Consider the following 16,163-nt stretch of genomic DNA (forward strand, 5'->3'; position numbering starts at 1 on the left):
AGTTATTGTAAGTAAGTGTTGGAACTGTGCTACTGGGACTTGAAACTCAGTCTTTTGAATCTCAATCAAGGTATCTTGCTTCTTTGGGTAACATGTTTTGTTTTTCTTTGTCAGTTGCATTTTCAGGCCTGGGCTTTACAACCTTCTACTTAGCTGGGAAGTTGCACTGTTTCACAGAGAATGGGCGTGGCAAAAGCTGGCGACTCTGTGCAGCGATCCTGCCTTTGTACTGTGCCATGATGATCGCCCTATCGCGCATGTGTGATTACAAGCATCACTGGCAAGGTGAGCCCCAGAGGGTGCCTCCTCCACCTTGTTTGTTATTGTTGTTTATCTTTTGTTCTTAAAGAGGATCATGACATCTGGAAGGCAATGTCATGACTTGTAAGTGAATTGAATTTAAGTGAGGCAGGGCTGTGCAAAGTCACCAGCCTCACTCTCTCCTCCAGAGTTATCTGGGTCCAGTGGCAAGACATAATAGATCAGGTTGACTAGAAATGGCCCCAGATGCAGTGGGAAACTTTGTCCTTTTTGAGCCAAGGTCTTTCCCAGGTCTCAGTTTGTCTGAGGCAACATCCAATCAATGATTAAGGCTAAGTAAGAAATGAGGCAAAAAAATGGCATCTCTTAACTATTAAATAAAATCAATCTGGAAGGGAAAGACCCTCAGGGTTTCTGGCCAAAAGGAAAACAATTGCTATTTACATTCACTCTGACCCCAGACTCTAGACAATGACCAAGGTAGGCTTGGGCCGAGATCTGCTGTTGGTCAATCAGTGAGAGTCCAGTGATGTAGATTTAAGGTCCTTTGAAAAATAAATATAGCCTGTAAACCCCAGATATCTACTTAATCATGTTGAGGTTTTTGTTTTGTTTTGTTTTTGTTTTTGTTTCTTAGGCAATTGGGGTTAAGTGACTTGCCCAGGGTCACACAGCTAGTAAGTGTCAGGTGGAGGCTGAATTTGAACTCGGGTCCTCCTGACTTCAGGGCTGGTGTTCTATCCGCTGCACCAACTAGCTGCCCCTCATACTGAGTTTTGTGTAAACATTCTTTAGAGTGTCCTGAGCTCTTTTATTTTCTGAAAGACAAAGATGTATGAAGGAACCAATCAGAAAGATCAAAGCACACATTTCTATATCAGGTAAAATTATGAAACAACCAAACTGATTTTTTTCATTAACAAATGAACTGGAATGTACAGTTCACAGAATGTGTGGAGGATGTTGCCTTTTTTCAGGAGAGAGGGAATTGGGACTAAGCTCCCCTGATATACTTTGGATGGACAGCTCTAGGGTAAAGTTGACCTCAGTTCTCATGTTGATAGAAGGAGACTTATTCCTCCAGTGCTGGTATATGGTATATATGGATTCTGGAGTATTATGAGCCATGAATCTAGACTAACACAGACAGCCATGAACTCTCTCTACCCCTCCATCCCCAATACCTTTCACCACAATACTGGCTTGAGATCAGAAAGACCCAAGACCCCAAAATGCCAGCTGCAGCCATGCCGGTCTTAACTAGTCTCTCCTTTGTACTCTCATTGCTCTTTCTATATGCTCTTTTGCTGCTATATATAGGTCAGTTCTATCAATCATTTTTGTGCAAGATACACTAGCTTCCTTCGTGATAGCTAGCCCCCACGAATACCATAGTAGCAAGGCCACTATAATTACCCACCCTTCCCCTTTTAGCAGACTGTTACAGCCCTAGTGCTCTGGAGACTTCCCCAGGGGAATCTGCCCTTCATCGTATGTATACAGTGTCTCCTTTGCTCTCTTCTGCTTGTTCACTTTGCATAGCCCCATTCTCCCTTCTGAACTGAGAGTGAGAATCATCCTTCAAAGAAATTCCTTTGTGTACTTTTGCCAATGGGACTGTCAATCATTCATAATATTTTCCAGGGAACAGCTAGGTGGTGCAGTGGATAGAGCACCGATCCTGGATTCAGGAGAACTTGAGTTCACATCTGGCCTCAGACCAAACACTTGACACTTACTAACTATGTGACCCTGGGCAAGTCACTTAACCCCATTGCCTAGCCCCAAAAATATTTTCCAATTTCTTCTATGGAATCTGCTTGCTGATCCAATTGATGAACCTTTTTACACTTCAGGTCTGAATCTTACACCTCAATATTGGATAATGTTGCTATTGCCCAATTTGATCACCAGCCTCATTCACTGGATTTTGTTCTGAGTCACTTTTCATGATTTCTAAAACTTAAATCTATCCTGAAATGATGAAGATTTCTCACCACAAGGATGTTCAAAATAACATGCTGTAAGTTCTAAAACCAACAATCAAAGAAATCATTGTCCGATGATGACTGAGTAATTAATGGTAGCATCGTTGATATCTATGTATGGTCTCCCAAGGGCTCCTATGTGAAGCAGACACCTCTCATTTAAGTGAATAAGTTATGAATGGTAAATTTATTTTAAAAAAAACAGCCATGTTATTTTTTATAATCATATTTTGTCTCTAGCACTATGTGTGATGCCATTAATTTTGTGGATTCTGATATACTGCAGATTAAATAATGTGCCCTAAACCATAACAAAAGAATTCTCTGACAAAATAAGCTATGATGTAGTTATCCTGTAAGGCACATATTAGTGTTGTTCTCTAGAAGAGGCGTTATAAAGGGGTTCAAGTGGGTGTTAATCATTAGGTAAGCTCTTCATCTTGCTTCCATCCTTCAAAGGACCACGATCTTATTCATAGGAGTTCTTCTTCCCCACTCATGCCACTTCCATTTTTTCTCATCTTGTGATATGGTCCAAATCTTTTGGTATTCCTCCATAAGCCAAACATTCAAGAAACCTTTCTCTGGTTAATTTAGCACATTTTATGGATATAAATGTAAATCAGACTGCTCCTGTGTTATCCTTACATCTTTTCAAATTACCAGCCCATCTCATTTTCTGGTTCAACATTCTTTAATTATGTCTTTAACACCACTTGTCACACATATCATACTTGGTAAAGCATTACATCCTGCTTATGCCCACCATGTATCTTTCCATCGACCTCTGGCTCACCGCCAGTTGAAGTTTTTCTGAGATATTATTTTCTACTTAGGAGGAATTAGGAGGAGGTTATAGAAGAAGTGATATTTAATAAAGTTCCAGAAGGAAAGACAGTATGGTAAAGTGGTTAAAAAGGTGACCTTGAACTCAGGAAGATGTGAGTTCAAGTCCTGCCTCTGAAACTTACTGGCTGTATGACTCTGGGCTAGTCATTTAATCTCTGGGTTCTAAAACTCTCTTCTAATAAGTTATAGATATAACTTACTATATAAGCTGCATTAGTAGAGGGAGTTTCCTTACTCAGGAGTTCCCTGTACCAATAAATGCTAGGTCCTGTCTTTATTCCCCTAAAAGTATTAGTAGAATTTCAATAATCAGAATTTGAGGGAAAAGCATTTTAGGCAAAGGACACAATGTGGAGAAAGGCCTAGAGGCAATAAAGACAGGCAATGAATCCCTCATGCATGGAAAATGATGAGTTACATTTTTTCCCCCTCCTGAGTAAAGAGTTATGTGAAAATGCTGGAAAAGAATCATGGCACCAGATTGCAACAGACCTTAAACGTCAGGCTTAAAGATATATGGCCAAAGTCAATAGCAACATCAACAAACATATGAGAATTTGTCACATTCTGGTGGTGTCTCTATCCAGAGGGAAATTATATTGTGCCATCGTCAATGTGTCTATTTTGCCTGGTTTCATGATCAGAACCAATCCCTGTAGTCAAATGGAAAATTCACCAATATATACTGATACAAATATATCTAGATGAATGGATCTGCTTTGTCAATGATTTTTTTAAATAAGTAGGCTTATTTTAATTGTAGACTGATTTATGCTTACTGCCCATTTTATTTTTCAAGCTTTTCCTAAAACCTTGTTCTCTTTATATTCTTATGTGTATATATATATATAGTACACACACACACACACACATATATATACATATATATATATAATGTCCGTGTATGTGTGTGTCTGAAAGTGTATATGTGAGTACAGTTATTGTATACTACGTGACCAATTGTCAGATATGTTATCCTAAGGATTTCAGTCATGTTTGTGTAGGATTAAGTGGCTCTATGGCCCCTCTCAGCTATTTACTGTGTTGCTCCATAATTATTTGTGTTTTATCCTCCTTACTAAATTGTAAGTTCTATGAAGTTATACCCTGTCCTAATTTCATAATGTTGTTGTATAAAATCTGGGAAGCTTCAAATCCTGGCAAAAGTATTGGAAACATTATTAAACGAATGGTTTATGAGCACATAGGGAAGTAGTAATCACTTGGAACTAGCAGGAATTCATTAAGAATAAGTCATGCCATACTAACTTCATTTCTTTTTGAACATTGTTACTAGACCAGCAGATCAAAAGAAAATGCTATAAACAGAGCATACTTGGATTTAAAGAAGACATTTAACACTAAGATGACAAAGGATGTACTCAATGATAGTATAGCTTAGTGGATTCAGAACTAATGGAATAATCAGATCCAAAGACTGATAATTAGTAGATTCATATAAATCTGAAGTGAAGTCTCTGGGAGAATGCTGAAGCATTCTGTTCTTGGCCCTGATCTCACCAACTTTTTTATTCTTGGAGGAAGGTGTATATTGCATGTTTATAAGATTTTTAGAAGACACATAAATGAAGGAATGTCAGAGTCAAGATTTAAAAATACAAATCAGATTCATCAAGGTTAGGATGGGATATTAAATTAGACAAGATAAACCTTAATAGGAATGAATGTTAATGACCAAATTGGGTTTTTAAAAATCAACTGCGATGGGAGGGATGTAGACCAAGAACAGTTCAGGTAAAAAAAAAATGTTATTTGGTTACAAGTTAACTGGGCCTACAGTTGATATGGCAGCCAACAAGTAAATGTAAAATATGTCATTTTAATATGAACATAATGTCCTGATCAAGGGAAGTAGTTATATTAGTCCTACTATATCGTATCCTGATCAGGTCACGTGAAACATTACATTTAGTTCTGGGGGCCATGTTTTAGAAAGGACATTGACCAGTCCAAGCATATCCTTCAGGAGCATAATCAGGATGGGGAAGGAGTTCACAACTATGTTATGATAATCCTCTGAAGGAACTGGGGAAAGATTATCATAGAGACAAGGAATTAGACTAGAACTAGCAACAAAGGGTGGAATCCAATCCAATAAGAATTTATTAACGATATATAGCCAAAGTCAATAGCAACACCAACAAACACAAGAGAATTTGTCTCGTTTGGTAGTGTCTCTATCCAGAGGGAAATTGTATTGTGCACATTTTGTCCTATTATGTGCAAGAAAGAAGGTACCATGGCATAGTAGATAGAATTAGCAAGACTTATACTCAAGCTCTTCCTCTGACTTTGTGACCCTTGTCAAGTTGATTAGACTCTTAGTGCCCCAAGAAATTCTCTAAGAATATAAATTGCAGAATAGTTTTCAATTTGTACTAATTCAGGGAATTCCTTTACCAAGCACCCTCTACATTTATTAAATAACACAAAAAAGTATGTATGTGTATGTGTATGGGTGCATGCACACTCAATTAAGTACTATGACAGGCACAAAGTATATCAGTACAGAAACAAAGGCATCTCCTTCCCTCAATAAGCTTACATTCTATTAGGGAGCTACGATATGCAAGCATAGAAGTATATAAATGATGTTTTGAGGAGGGAGGGAGCTGTAACATAATTAGGGGGATAAGAAAGTTGCACATGAGCTAAGCCTTGAAGAAAGCTGGAGATGAAAGTGAGGAGGGAGTGTATTTCAAACATGCAGGATAGCCTGTGTGAAAGCATGAGACATGTTACTTCTATAGAATGCCAGGTTTGGGGAGCAGCAACTGTGTAAAGTGAAAGAACTTTTCAGCATAGAGGTCCAAAAGAGGAATTGTTTGCTTTGGGAGGGAATGCACTTTCTACCACTAGTAGTCTTCCCATGAAGAGGGGATGATCACTTGTTAGAAATGTCAGTAAGAAAATTTATGCTTAGGTAGGGTTTGCTCTAGTCCAAAGTCCCCTCCAAAGTCCTTTTTGACTCTGAACCGTAGGTCCTCTAGAAGCCACTGGAGGTGGAAGATTATCTTTTCCAAATCCCTCATGTTACATATGACAGAAATGGACCTCACTAAAGGGAAATACCAAGAAAATACACACAATATGTATATACATAAATACATATATTTGTACACATATGTGTAAACAGTAAAATACCTTCAGGAGACTGTATTGGGTAGATTAACCAGAGTGGATTATCATAATTACCTTAACGTCCAATGTTAGTACATTTATAATAATTTATTATTACATTGATAACAATATTGCTTCACATTTTTCAACCTTGGCTGGACTTCTCTTCATGTAAAAAAAAAAACAACACTAACACAGAATATATTGGCAATACAAAGCTATTAAGTTTTTCTCCCCTTGGTTAATTATTTGCATATAAATACAATGAGAAAATGGAAGTGGGGTAATTTGCAAATATCTACCAAGTTTTCTGCAATGTTAGTTTCCCCCTCCCCCATAGCACTGTATATGCACTGGCAACTATAGTGACAGACCACTGATCCCTTTTCATTTCAGGATTATAAAGATGATGATCTCCATGTTCAGATGTTTAGTCAATGATCCAAGAGCAGTTAAATGGGAGCAATTTCATTTGGAAGGATGAGCATTTTGGAGTGCATTATCTCACTTGAATTTGCATAGTGAAAAAAGAGAAGAAAGCCAAGGCACTGATAGTTAGAAATGGAGGTCGTCATTGAAAGCCTGGTCCTGGAGGCTACAGTCAGCTGACTTTCATGGATTGTTTTTCTTTTGGGTATACCCTTGTACTTTGGCCACTAATGTTTATTTTATCAATCAATCAGCATTTATTAAATGACTACTATGTGCCAGGTACTATACTAAGCAGTAGGAATTTCTTCAGTGACAAGCATTTATTAAGCACCTACTATGTTTAAGGCATTATGCTAGGTTCTGACAAAAAGGAAAACAGTCTTGCCTCAAGGAGTTTACATTCTAATGAATTCAGTGCAACAAATATCTATTAAGTAATACTGTGTTCTCTGCACTGTTAGGTGCTGGATATTCAAAGACAAAATGCAAAGTAGTTTCTGCTTTCAAGGGGCTCACATTCTACTATAGAAGCTATCTGTAGGCAGTTGATTTTGTATGTTGGAGTCAGAGTGTAGGACAGAGATGTTGGTGAAATGTGTTCAGTGATTCAGTTTGTTCCTAGCTCTTTTGTAATTGGGACACTGGACTTGGTAGAATCAATTAAGTATTTTCAGTTGTCTTCATGGAGACCTTGGGGCAGTCCAATGATTATCTTATATACCAATTCAATTTGGTTGTTAAGATGACTGAAATAACCAAATTAATTGATTCACTTACACTATCACCATTGACTCGGTTGCATTCTGTCCATTGGGGAAGATTATATGCGAGAAGGAGGAGAAAGACTTCAGTTCAAAGGAGAAGTAATTGTGAAAGTGATTTTGAGGGTTTTGAAATTGGGAGAAAGGTCAGAGATCATATTTGGGGAGGAAATATTTGGGAGAATTTGAAGATACATTGATGGGCCTGAGAAGGAAGATGAGAAAGGATCTAAGAAGGAGGAAGATAAAGAGAAGAAGTTGAAGTCCTAGAGGAGGAACAGAAAAAGGAGAAGGAAAACTTGGACAGTAGAGGTAGGAGAATTTGAGCAGAAGGGTAGGCCATAGGATAAATAAGAGTAATAGCTTAGTAAGGAAAGAGAAAAGAAGTTGGGAATGATTATCAAAGTCTAATGTGGTGAAAAAGTGAAGACACCTGAGCTAAAAATGTTCACACGTAGTTTGCCACAGGAGACTTACTACGAAGAAGTGTGAGAACTGAGAATCTTACTTCCAAGCAAGTATGAAGAACTGGGAGAATTTTTCAGCAAACTACATAGAGAGTAAAACACTTGGATTTCTGCCATGACCAATTAAGTGCTATCTGTGCCACAAAGGCAACTAGTCTTCCATCTAGAAGATAGGACTTAATGAACATCCTTCTAATATTCAAGTTATCGAGGAAAATTGAAAATTAAATGTTCCTTTTTTTTTGCTGTTTTTTTTTAGGCAATTGGGGTTAAGTGACTTGCCTAGGGTCACACAGCTAGCATGTGTCAAGTGTTTGGTCTGAGGTTGGATTTGAATTCAGGTCCTCCTGACTTCAGGGCCGGTGCTCTATCCACTGCGCCACCTAGCTGCCCAATATTTTTTTAAAATATACAAATTACACATATGTATATGATGTGTGAATATACATGTACATCTTACAAAGAAAAATATTCTAAAGAGATAGGGGAGAACCTTGATCTGCTTTAGGAGTTTGGAGGATGGGAAAAAATGTTACACAAAGGAGAAAGGGAAGAAAGAACATTGAACACTTAGAGCTGATAAAAATGTGTCTTTTTCCAAAGAGGTAGAATTGGACACTACTCAGAAAGAAGATGTTTGTGCCCCAGGAAATGATGGTACAGATTCACAGGTGATGCTAGATGAGAGATGATTTATTAAGGTTCAGAGGAAGAAGAGATGAGTAGTAGTGATTGTAGATGCCCTGCTGAGAGTACTGAGGTAGCAATATATTGATCTGGTAATATAATAGGTTAGCGTTTTTCCTAGGGCATGAGTCCAACACATAGAAGAAAAAACTCCCCAAACTTGTTCAGCCACGTAACTATTACCCATTCCTAGTGATTCATGTGGACATAAATGATAGTGCCCAAAGGAAAAGCATCGTTAAAAGTTAAAACTTCTCAGGCAGGAAAATGAAGCCCACACAGTCAAAGGCAGTATTTTCCTCTCTTTATTCTTTTTCCCTCACAGTCAGTCAAAAACAAGGAATTCAGCAGAAAGAGCCAGATTTGGGAAGACAATAGTGATAAAGAAAATGATGTCTGAGAATGGGATTTGGATTTCTTGACCATAGTTTAAAAGGAATCACAGGCCTCTGGCAAGAGATGGAGTATACAACAGTCTTGTAGAATAAATTTGTCTAGAGTTATGAAAAACTAAGCAAAATTACTTTGAACTGAAAAGGAGGAGGGACAGATCAAAACCATCTATGTATATCCATCAGCTAGGTGCTATGGAGAGTAGGTTCAATATGAGGAGAAGAATAGTAATAGTTACCGAAAATTAAGAGGAAACAATATCAATAGCAAAGAAAAGAAATAAAACCCATGGCCTCCTAGCTTTTTGAAATTGCACAAAGTATAGGTAAGAAGTAAGATGAACTAGAAGTCTGATCATATTTGACCTCGTAAGTATCACTGAGACTTCATTGGAACTATCTCTACAAGAATGTGACTCTGGAAAGCTATGCTTTATGTGATGGAGGGAGATGGGTGCAAAGTGGAGTGTGATTTTATTATAAAGATCACAGCTAAAGACTTGGAGAGTTGGAAGGTAGCTCAATGGCTATCTATCCAACCAATATACCAAAGAAATCCCCACTGTGCTATACCTAATAAACAGTCATCTGGCTCCTTCTTGGAGAGCTGTGAAGAAGGGAGTCCAAACACTTCTCGAGGCCATCCATTCTATTTTTGAACAGTTCCAATTTTAAGAAATCTTTTCCTGACACAGAGACTATATTTTCCTCTTTACAGATTCTACCCATTGCTCTTTATTCTGCCCTCTGGGGTCAAATGGAACACCTCCAGTAACTTCTCCACATGAGAGCCTTTTGAATATTTGAAGACAGTTATCATATTTCCCTTGAGTCTTGTCTTCTCCGGGCTAAACAAGCCCAGTTTATTTAATTTATCCTCATAGGCTACCTGAATAGAAAGACAAAATATATGTAGCATTTGGGATACAGATCACAAGCCCCTTAATGGGTTTTCCATCTTTTGAAGGATGAAATTATTACCAAAGTGAGGCAAGAAATTATTAGGAAATCTACTTTTAACCTAGAGGGAGCTCCAACATATTTCCAGGTAATGGAACTTCCCATCACAGTGTTATCATGTCTCTGTGTCAAGCTGATGATGCATTTCCCAAATGCTACATCTATTTTGTCTTTATTTTAGCTAGTCTGTAATATATCCTAATGGCAATAAAATTTCCATTTCTACCTATTTTGATCTTTACCATGCTCCATGCCACATCTGGCAACCAATTCCCCTCCCTCCAGATATCCGCATAAGAATATCAGTAACACTCCTGCTCCTGGAACTCTCTCCCTGTGCATCGCTATCTTGTAGCTTTCCTGGCTTCCTTAAAATCTCAGCTAAAGTCTCACCTTCTATAAGAAGCCTTTCCTGGTCTTTACTACTCTTAGTTCCTTCCCTCTGAGATTATCTCCAATTTATCCTATTCATATCTTAATTCGTACACAGTAGTTTCCATGTTGTCTTTCCCATGAGTCTATGAGTCCCTTAAGAGCAGGGACTATTTTTTTTTGGGTTTGTTTCACCTTTATATCCCCAGAACCTAGTGTAGTGCCTGACACAGGGTAGGTGCTTAATAAAGTCTTGTTCACTTTACTTGACTATACTCTCTCCTTTGGGGTTTGGTCACACTATGCCTGGAACAATTAGGTGCCTCAGTGGATAGAGTGCCAAGCCTGGAGTCAGGCAGACTCATCTTCCTGAGTTCAAATCTGGCCTCAGAAACTAACTGTGCATCCTTAGGCAAGTCACTTAACCCTGTTTGCCTCAGTTTCCTCAGCCATAAAATGAGCTAGAGAAGGAAATGCAAAGCACTCCAGTATCTTTGTCAAGAAAGCCCCAATTAGGAGTCCCAAAGAGTTGCACATGACTGAATCGTCAATTGAACAACACAATGTTACACTTAGTGGACTGTACTCAGTGCTAGGCATTCCATTTTAGAAAATAAACAAAACTCAGTTTGGGACTCATCTAGAATTGTGCAGCCAGGAGGGAGGAAAAACTGGAGAATATGGCATACAAGGATCAGTTGCAGAAACTGGGAATGATTCATTTCAAGAAGGCTTAAGGGGCACATCATAGTGGCCTTAAAGTATTTGATGGACTGGCATTTTCAAGACAGCCCTGGAAGTCAGAACTAGGGGTGGTAGGTGGAAGGTACAAAGAAACACAATTAGGCTTAATGTCAGGGAAAACTTTTCCCCCCCAATTAGAACTATCTCAGAGTAGAATGTCTTGCCTCAGGAGATTTCCCTTAAGTGAAGGATTTCCAACCAAAGCTGAATGAACAGTCATCAGCTGTAATATAGAAGAGATTCTTTTTAGGATGTGCATTGGACTAGGTCCCCTCCAGGGCTGAGATTCTTCGATTATGATTCACTTGTATGGACACAGCCTGGTGCTAAATGTGGCCAGTGGAAGATGGATCTTTATGAGCCAGTACAATGTTTTCCTAGCAGGGATCCTTCCGTGGTTTTTTACATACTGGTACCCCTCGTGAGGACATTGCTCAGAGAATTCTCATATACACATTAATGCTAAGTACATCTTTCACCACCATTCAAAATGGGTCTTCTTTGTCACATCCACCAATTAAAAGAAAATATGTCCAGGTCCAGGAAAGTGAATAGGGAAACTATAGACAGACAAAAATCTCAAGAAATCATAAACATTACAGATTTCCTGACTGCTATTCCTAGAGAAGTGGGGTGGTCAGCAGAGCACACACCTATTAATAAGTGTAACAAATTGCACACTTTAAACCACTGCAGTCATAATACTTGGATACCCCCATATTATAATACTTGATCACCCTCCCCTACCTTTGTCCTTAAATTCAACGACTCAGGTAACTGCTGATTTATTTTGGCCAGTTTTCCCAAAATAAATCAGTACTTATGCTCTGCTTTGTCTCCTTACATGTTTTGGCAACTCTTACCCTGGGCATAAGTGCCAATGTGGTCATCTAGACTCCACCTCTCTTCTACACACATGCGCACGCACATACACATACACACACACACACACGTATATGTATGTGTATGTGTATGTGTATATGTATATATAGTCATGCTACATTTTTCTTCCAGTGTGTCAACAATGCTATCCACAAAGAATATGATTCCATTTGGGAGAAGCAGAATGTTTCCCTAATCCTTGTCTTCTGGGTGATCTTGACAGGGCCACCTGATTTTGTTAAATTACCCATGGTGCCTACGTAGGATGTCTACAACAGCCTGTGGGAATGAGCAGAAACCATCAGTACCCTGCTCAGGTCTCCAAGTATTGTAAGCAAAAGCCAAAACAGAATCCTTGAACATTTTATAACCAGAAAATTAGTTTACAGCATTAATGCTATGAGATGCTATTGCTCTGTTTCAATTTTGATTTAAATTAGTTTGTCTTATGTTGGAGTACATTACATTTCTGCAGGAGAGAGGAATCCCCAATCAACGGATGGTGATTTCCAGAGCTTTAAAACTTTCATTAACATTACTGCATCCCTCTTTCCTCCCTGCTACTACTCAAATCCTTTTTCTCTCTACTCCATCCCTATTTAGTATCATAGGATTTTTTTTTCTGTAGAGCTGAGAAGGATCTTAAAATCCACTTAATGCAACATCCTAATTTTACAGATGAGTAAACTGAGGCTTAGGTTATGCAACTTGCCTCAGTTCATCTGAGTAGTAAAAGGCAGAGGCAATCTGAATCTAGTTTCTCTAAACCCAATTTTTTCTACTGTATCAAGCTGATACACACACACACACACACACACACACACACACACACACACATATACCTGTCAGAGGACTTGAGAGAAGAGATTAGGAAGTAGAGTGTGGTTGGGAAAGCATATTGGAAATTGTATTTCCCCCTAGAATGTCTTGAAAATAACCTGACCTGTACAAAACCTAAAATGTAGTTAAACTGACCCAATCCTATGTTCATCATAGCACATGGGGCTGTGAGGCAAGTTTCAAGTCCAGAAATTTAATATGTTGTTGCTAACCACATAACCCATGGTAGAGAACTGTCACACCAAGAATCTTTGCTGTGTGTTTAACAGTGTGCATTCAAGCCTTGGAACTCTGGTGTTAGAGAAAGTGAATATGGAGAGAATTAATGCAGAGAGACAGTGAAGCCAGCATCATTAATCTGTTTAGGCATCACAAGCTTTGTGTTTATAAGCTCTACACAGTGAATTGTGTAGCTGTGAAGGGGTGAAAAGTACTGCATATTCATTCATTCTTCTTTGTCCTTATGGAAAGAAATAGAATAAAATAAAATAAAAATGGGGCAAATAACTAATCACATTCATTTGAATGCAAGTCATTCTAGCCTCGTCCCAGATGTTTGGGACTCATTCAAAGATGTCTTTGTTTCATATTCCTAATAATCAGGTATTTTGACCAGTTCCATATATATGAGCAAAACTCTGAAGAAGATTCAATTAAATTCAATAAACAGAGTACCTACTATGTGCTTGGCACTGTGCTGATAGCTATAACCTATAGTCTAGCATCTCTAATTTTAGACTTAAATGTACTAGGTTTGATCTTTAGCTCTGCCCACCAAATAGTTTCTCTTTGGCTCATTTTGTCCTCACCCAGAGTTTCCTCTTGGAAATTCAGAATCTATTTCATGAATAGATTTTTATAGATATGAATAAAAGCGCACCTGTGCAAGCACTCAAAATAACAATGCATTTCAATGCAGGAAAGCCTTTATTTTATCCTAGAGAAAAACTACAGAAAACAAAAATGACTCATAGGATTCCACAGCAACAAAGGCATTCTCCTTCCCTCCAGTGAATCCCACCTTCCAGCCCAAGGACTTACATAGGCATTTAGCTTTGTGTTACTATCCCCCAACCCCAAGATTTAGACTCCCCTTGAAAAGGAAATAAACTTGGGGTTGTTAGAGGTTACCTCCTTAGATTTTAGTGAGTCTCAACTTTCACGCCAGGGACCTACAGGCCCAAAGTACTATCCTAAGGATTAGGATCTCTCTTTCCCAGGCCCTACCACCAAAGGAAAGCTAATTCAAGGTTTCTAGAGAGGAAATTTCTTTACCATTGGATCGGGTGTGTCTGGCCCTCTTGAAGAGGACCAACGGCATCATAAGGGTGCTATCTTGACTTGTACATGGATTGGATGTAAGTGAGGCAGAGTTGTCCAAAGCTGTCAGCTTCAAGCTTTCCTCTAGAGTCATCAGGATCCAGTGGCAAGACAAAAGCCAAGACAACTGGCAATGGCCCAGAATGCAGTGGGTGATCTTGGAATTTCTAAATTAAGTTCTTTCCCAGGTTTTAGTTTGCCTGAGGACAGGCCCATGAATTGAGACAACAAGGTGGCCCAATTTACCATCAGAAAGATATCAGTCTAGGAGGGAAAGATCCTCTTGAGTTTTGAGACTGGGGCTGAGGACCAGGTCTAGGTGGTTCTTGCCTCAGGGTGAAGAGTGTGGGGAGGAGATGCTGAGGCAAGGCCCTTGTCCAAAGCCTGAGTAGGGGTCACCTCTGGAGCAGGGGCCTTCCTTGGTTGGAGTCTTGGTTGGAGACGACCTTGGGATTAGGAAGTTATTCTTGGTTAGCAAGGAACCATATGATGAAGTCTAGAGGTTTGGGGGTGCTGGAATTCCAAAATCATGGCATGCGGGTCTTGCCCGAAAGAGTTCGACCTAAGCTCAAAATGAATAAAATTTAGGCATAAGGATGATCCCTTAAGCGTAAGCAAGTTAGGGGAGCATGGAAGAAATTATCTGTTAGATCTATGGTTGTGGAAAGAGTTCATGATCAAATAAGAGATAGAAAGGTTTACATAAGGTAAAATGGATAATTTTGACTATATAAAATTATAAGTTTGTTTTTGCACAAACAAAACCAATGCAACCAAAATTAGAAGACAAACAGGAAAGTGGGGAAAATTTTGTAGCAAGTTAAAAGGTCTGATTTCTCAATTATATACAGAACTGAGCCAAATTAATAAAAATAAAAACCATCCCCCAATTGATAGTCAAAGGATATGAACAGACACTTGTCAGAGGAAGAATTTAAAACTATTAATCATCACATAAAAATACTCTCACTAGTAGTTGAAAAATGCAAATTAAGACAACTCTGAGGTACCTCTCACACACACAGCTATCAGATTGTCTAAGATGACAGAACAGATAAATGACAAATACTGGAGGGAATGTGGGAAAATAGGTATTCTAATGCACCATTGGTCGAGAATTCTGGAGATCAATTTGGAATCAGGCCCAAAGGGCTATATAACTGTGCATATCCTTTGAGTCAAGAATATTACTACTAGGTCAATACTCTAAAAAAATTAAAGGAAAAGTGACCATATGTACAAAAATATTTATGGCAGCTCTTTTTGTGGTTGTTGTAAAGAATTGAAAACTAAGAAGATGCCCATTGGGGCAGCTAGGTGACACAGTGGATAGAGCCCCAGCCTTGGAGTCAGGAGGACCTGAGTTCAAATCTGGCCTCAGACACTTAACACTTACTAGTTGTGTGACCTCGGGCAAGTCACTTAACCCCAATTGCCTCACCAAAAAAGAAAAAAAAAAAGATGCCCATGAATTGGTCAATGGCTGAACAAGTTATGGCATATGATTGTAATGGAATAATATTGAGCTGTAAGAAATAATGAAAGGAGAAGTTTCAGATAAACCTGAAAAGACTTATATAAACTGATGTGCAGTGAGTAGAGCCCGAAGAACAATGTGTGCAGTAATAGCAATATTGTAAAGATAAACAACTGTGAAAGACTTAGTGACTCTAATTAATATAATGATCCACCAGAACTCCAAAGAACTCATGATGAAAAATGCTATACATTTCCAGATAAAGAACTGGACTCAGAATGCAAACTGAAGTGTATTTTTTTCCTTTATTTTTCTTGATTTCTAAAAAGAATATGTCTAATGTGGAAATATATTTGCATGACTTCATAAGTATAATGGGTTTTGTATTTCTTACCTTCTCAATGGATGGGAAGGAGGTGGAGGAAAAGAGAGGATTTGTAACTGAAAATAAAAAAAAATTAAAAAAGAAACCTGCTGCAAAGATTCTCCCCAGTTACCTATTTCCCTTCTACTTTTTACCTACATTAAATTTGTTTACACAGAACCTTTTTAATTTTACATAAAATTGTACATTTTATCACAATGGATGT

General features: G+C 38.4%; 1 protein-coding gene across 1 annotated transcript in view; it reads left to right on the forward strand.

Annotated features, from left to right (window-relative positions):
• Window positions 1–16,163, forward strand: part of PLPP4 (phospholipid phosphatase 4) — a 122,133-nt gene that overhangs the window by 87,259 nt on the left and 18,711 nt on the right. Inside the window, exon 5 of the mRNA XM_027839811.1 lies at window positions 115–285. Within this exon, the coding sequence (XP_027695612.1) occupies window positions 115–285 (171 nt within the window). The remainder of the gene's footprint in view (window positions 1–114; window positions 286–16,163) is intronic.

The sequence above is a fragment of the Vombatus ursinus genome, unplaced genomic scaffold (assembly GCF_900497805.2).
Source record: "Vombatus ursinus unplaced genomic scaffold, bare-nosed wombat genome assembly UNPS02014833.1, whole genome shotgun sequence".
Taxonomy (NCBI): domain Eukaryota; kingdom Metazoa; phylum Chordata; class Mammalia; order Diprotodontia; family Vombatidae; genus Vombatus; species Vombatus ursinus.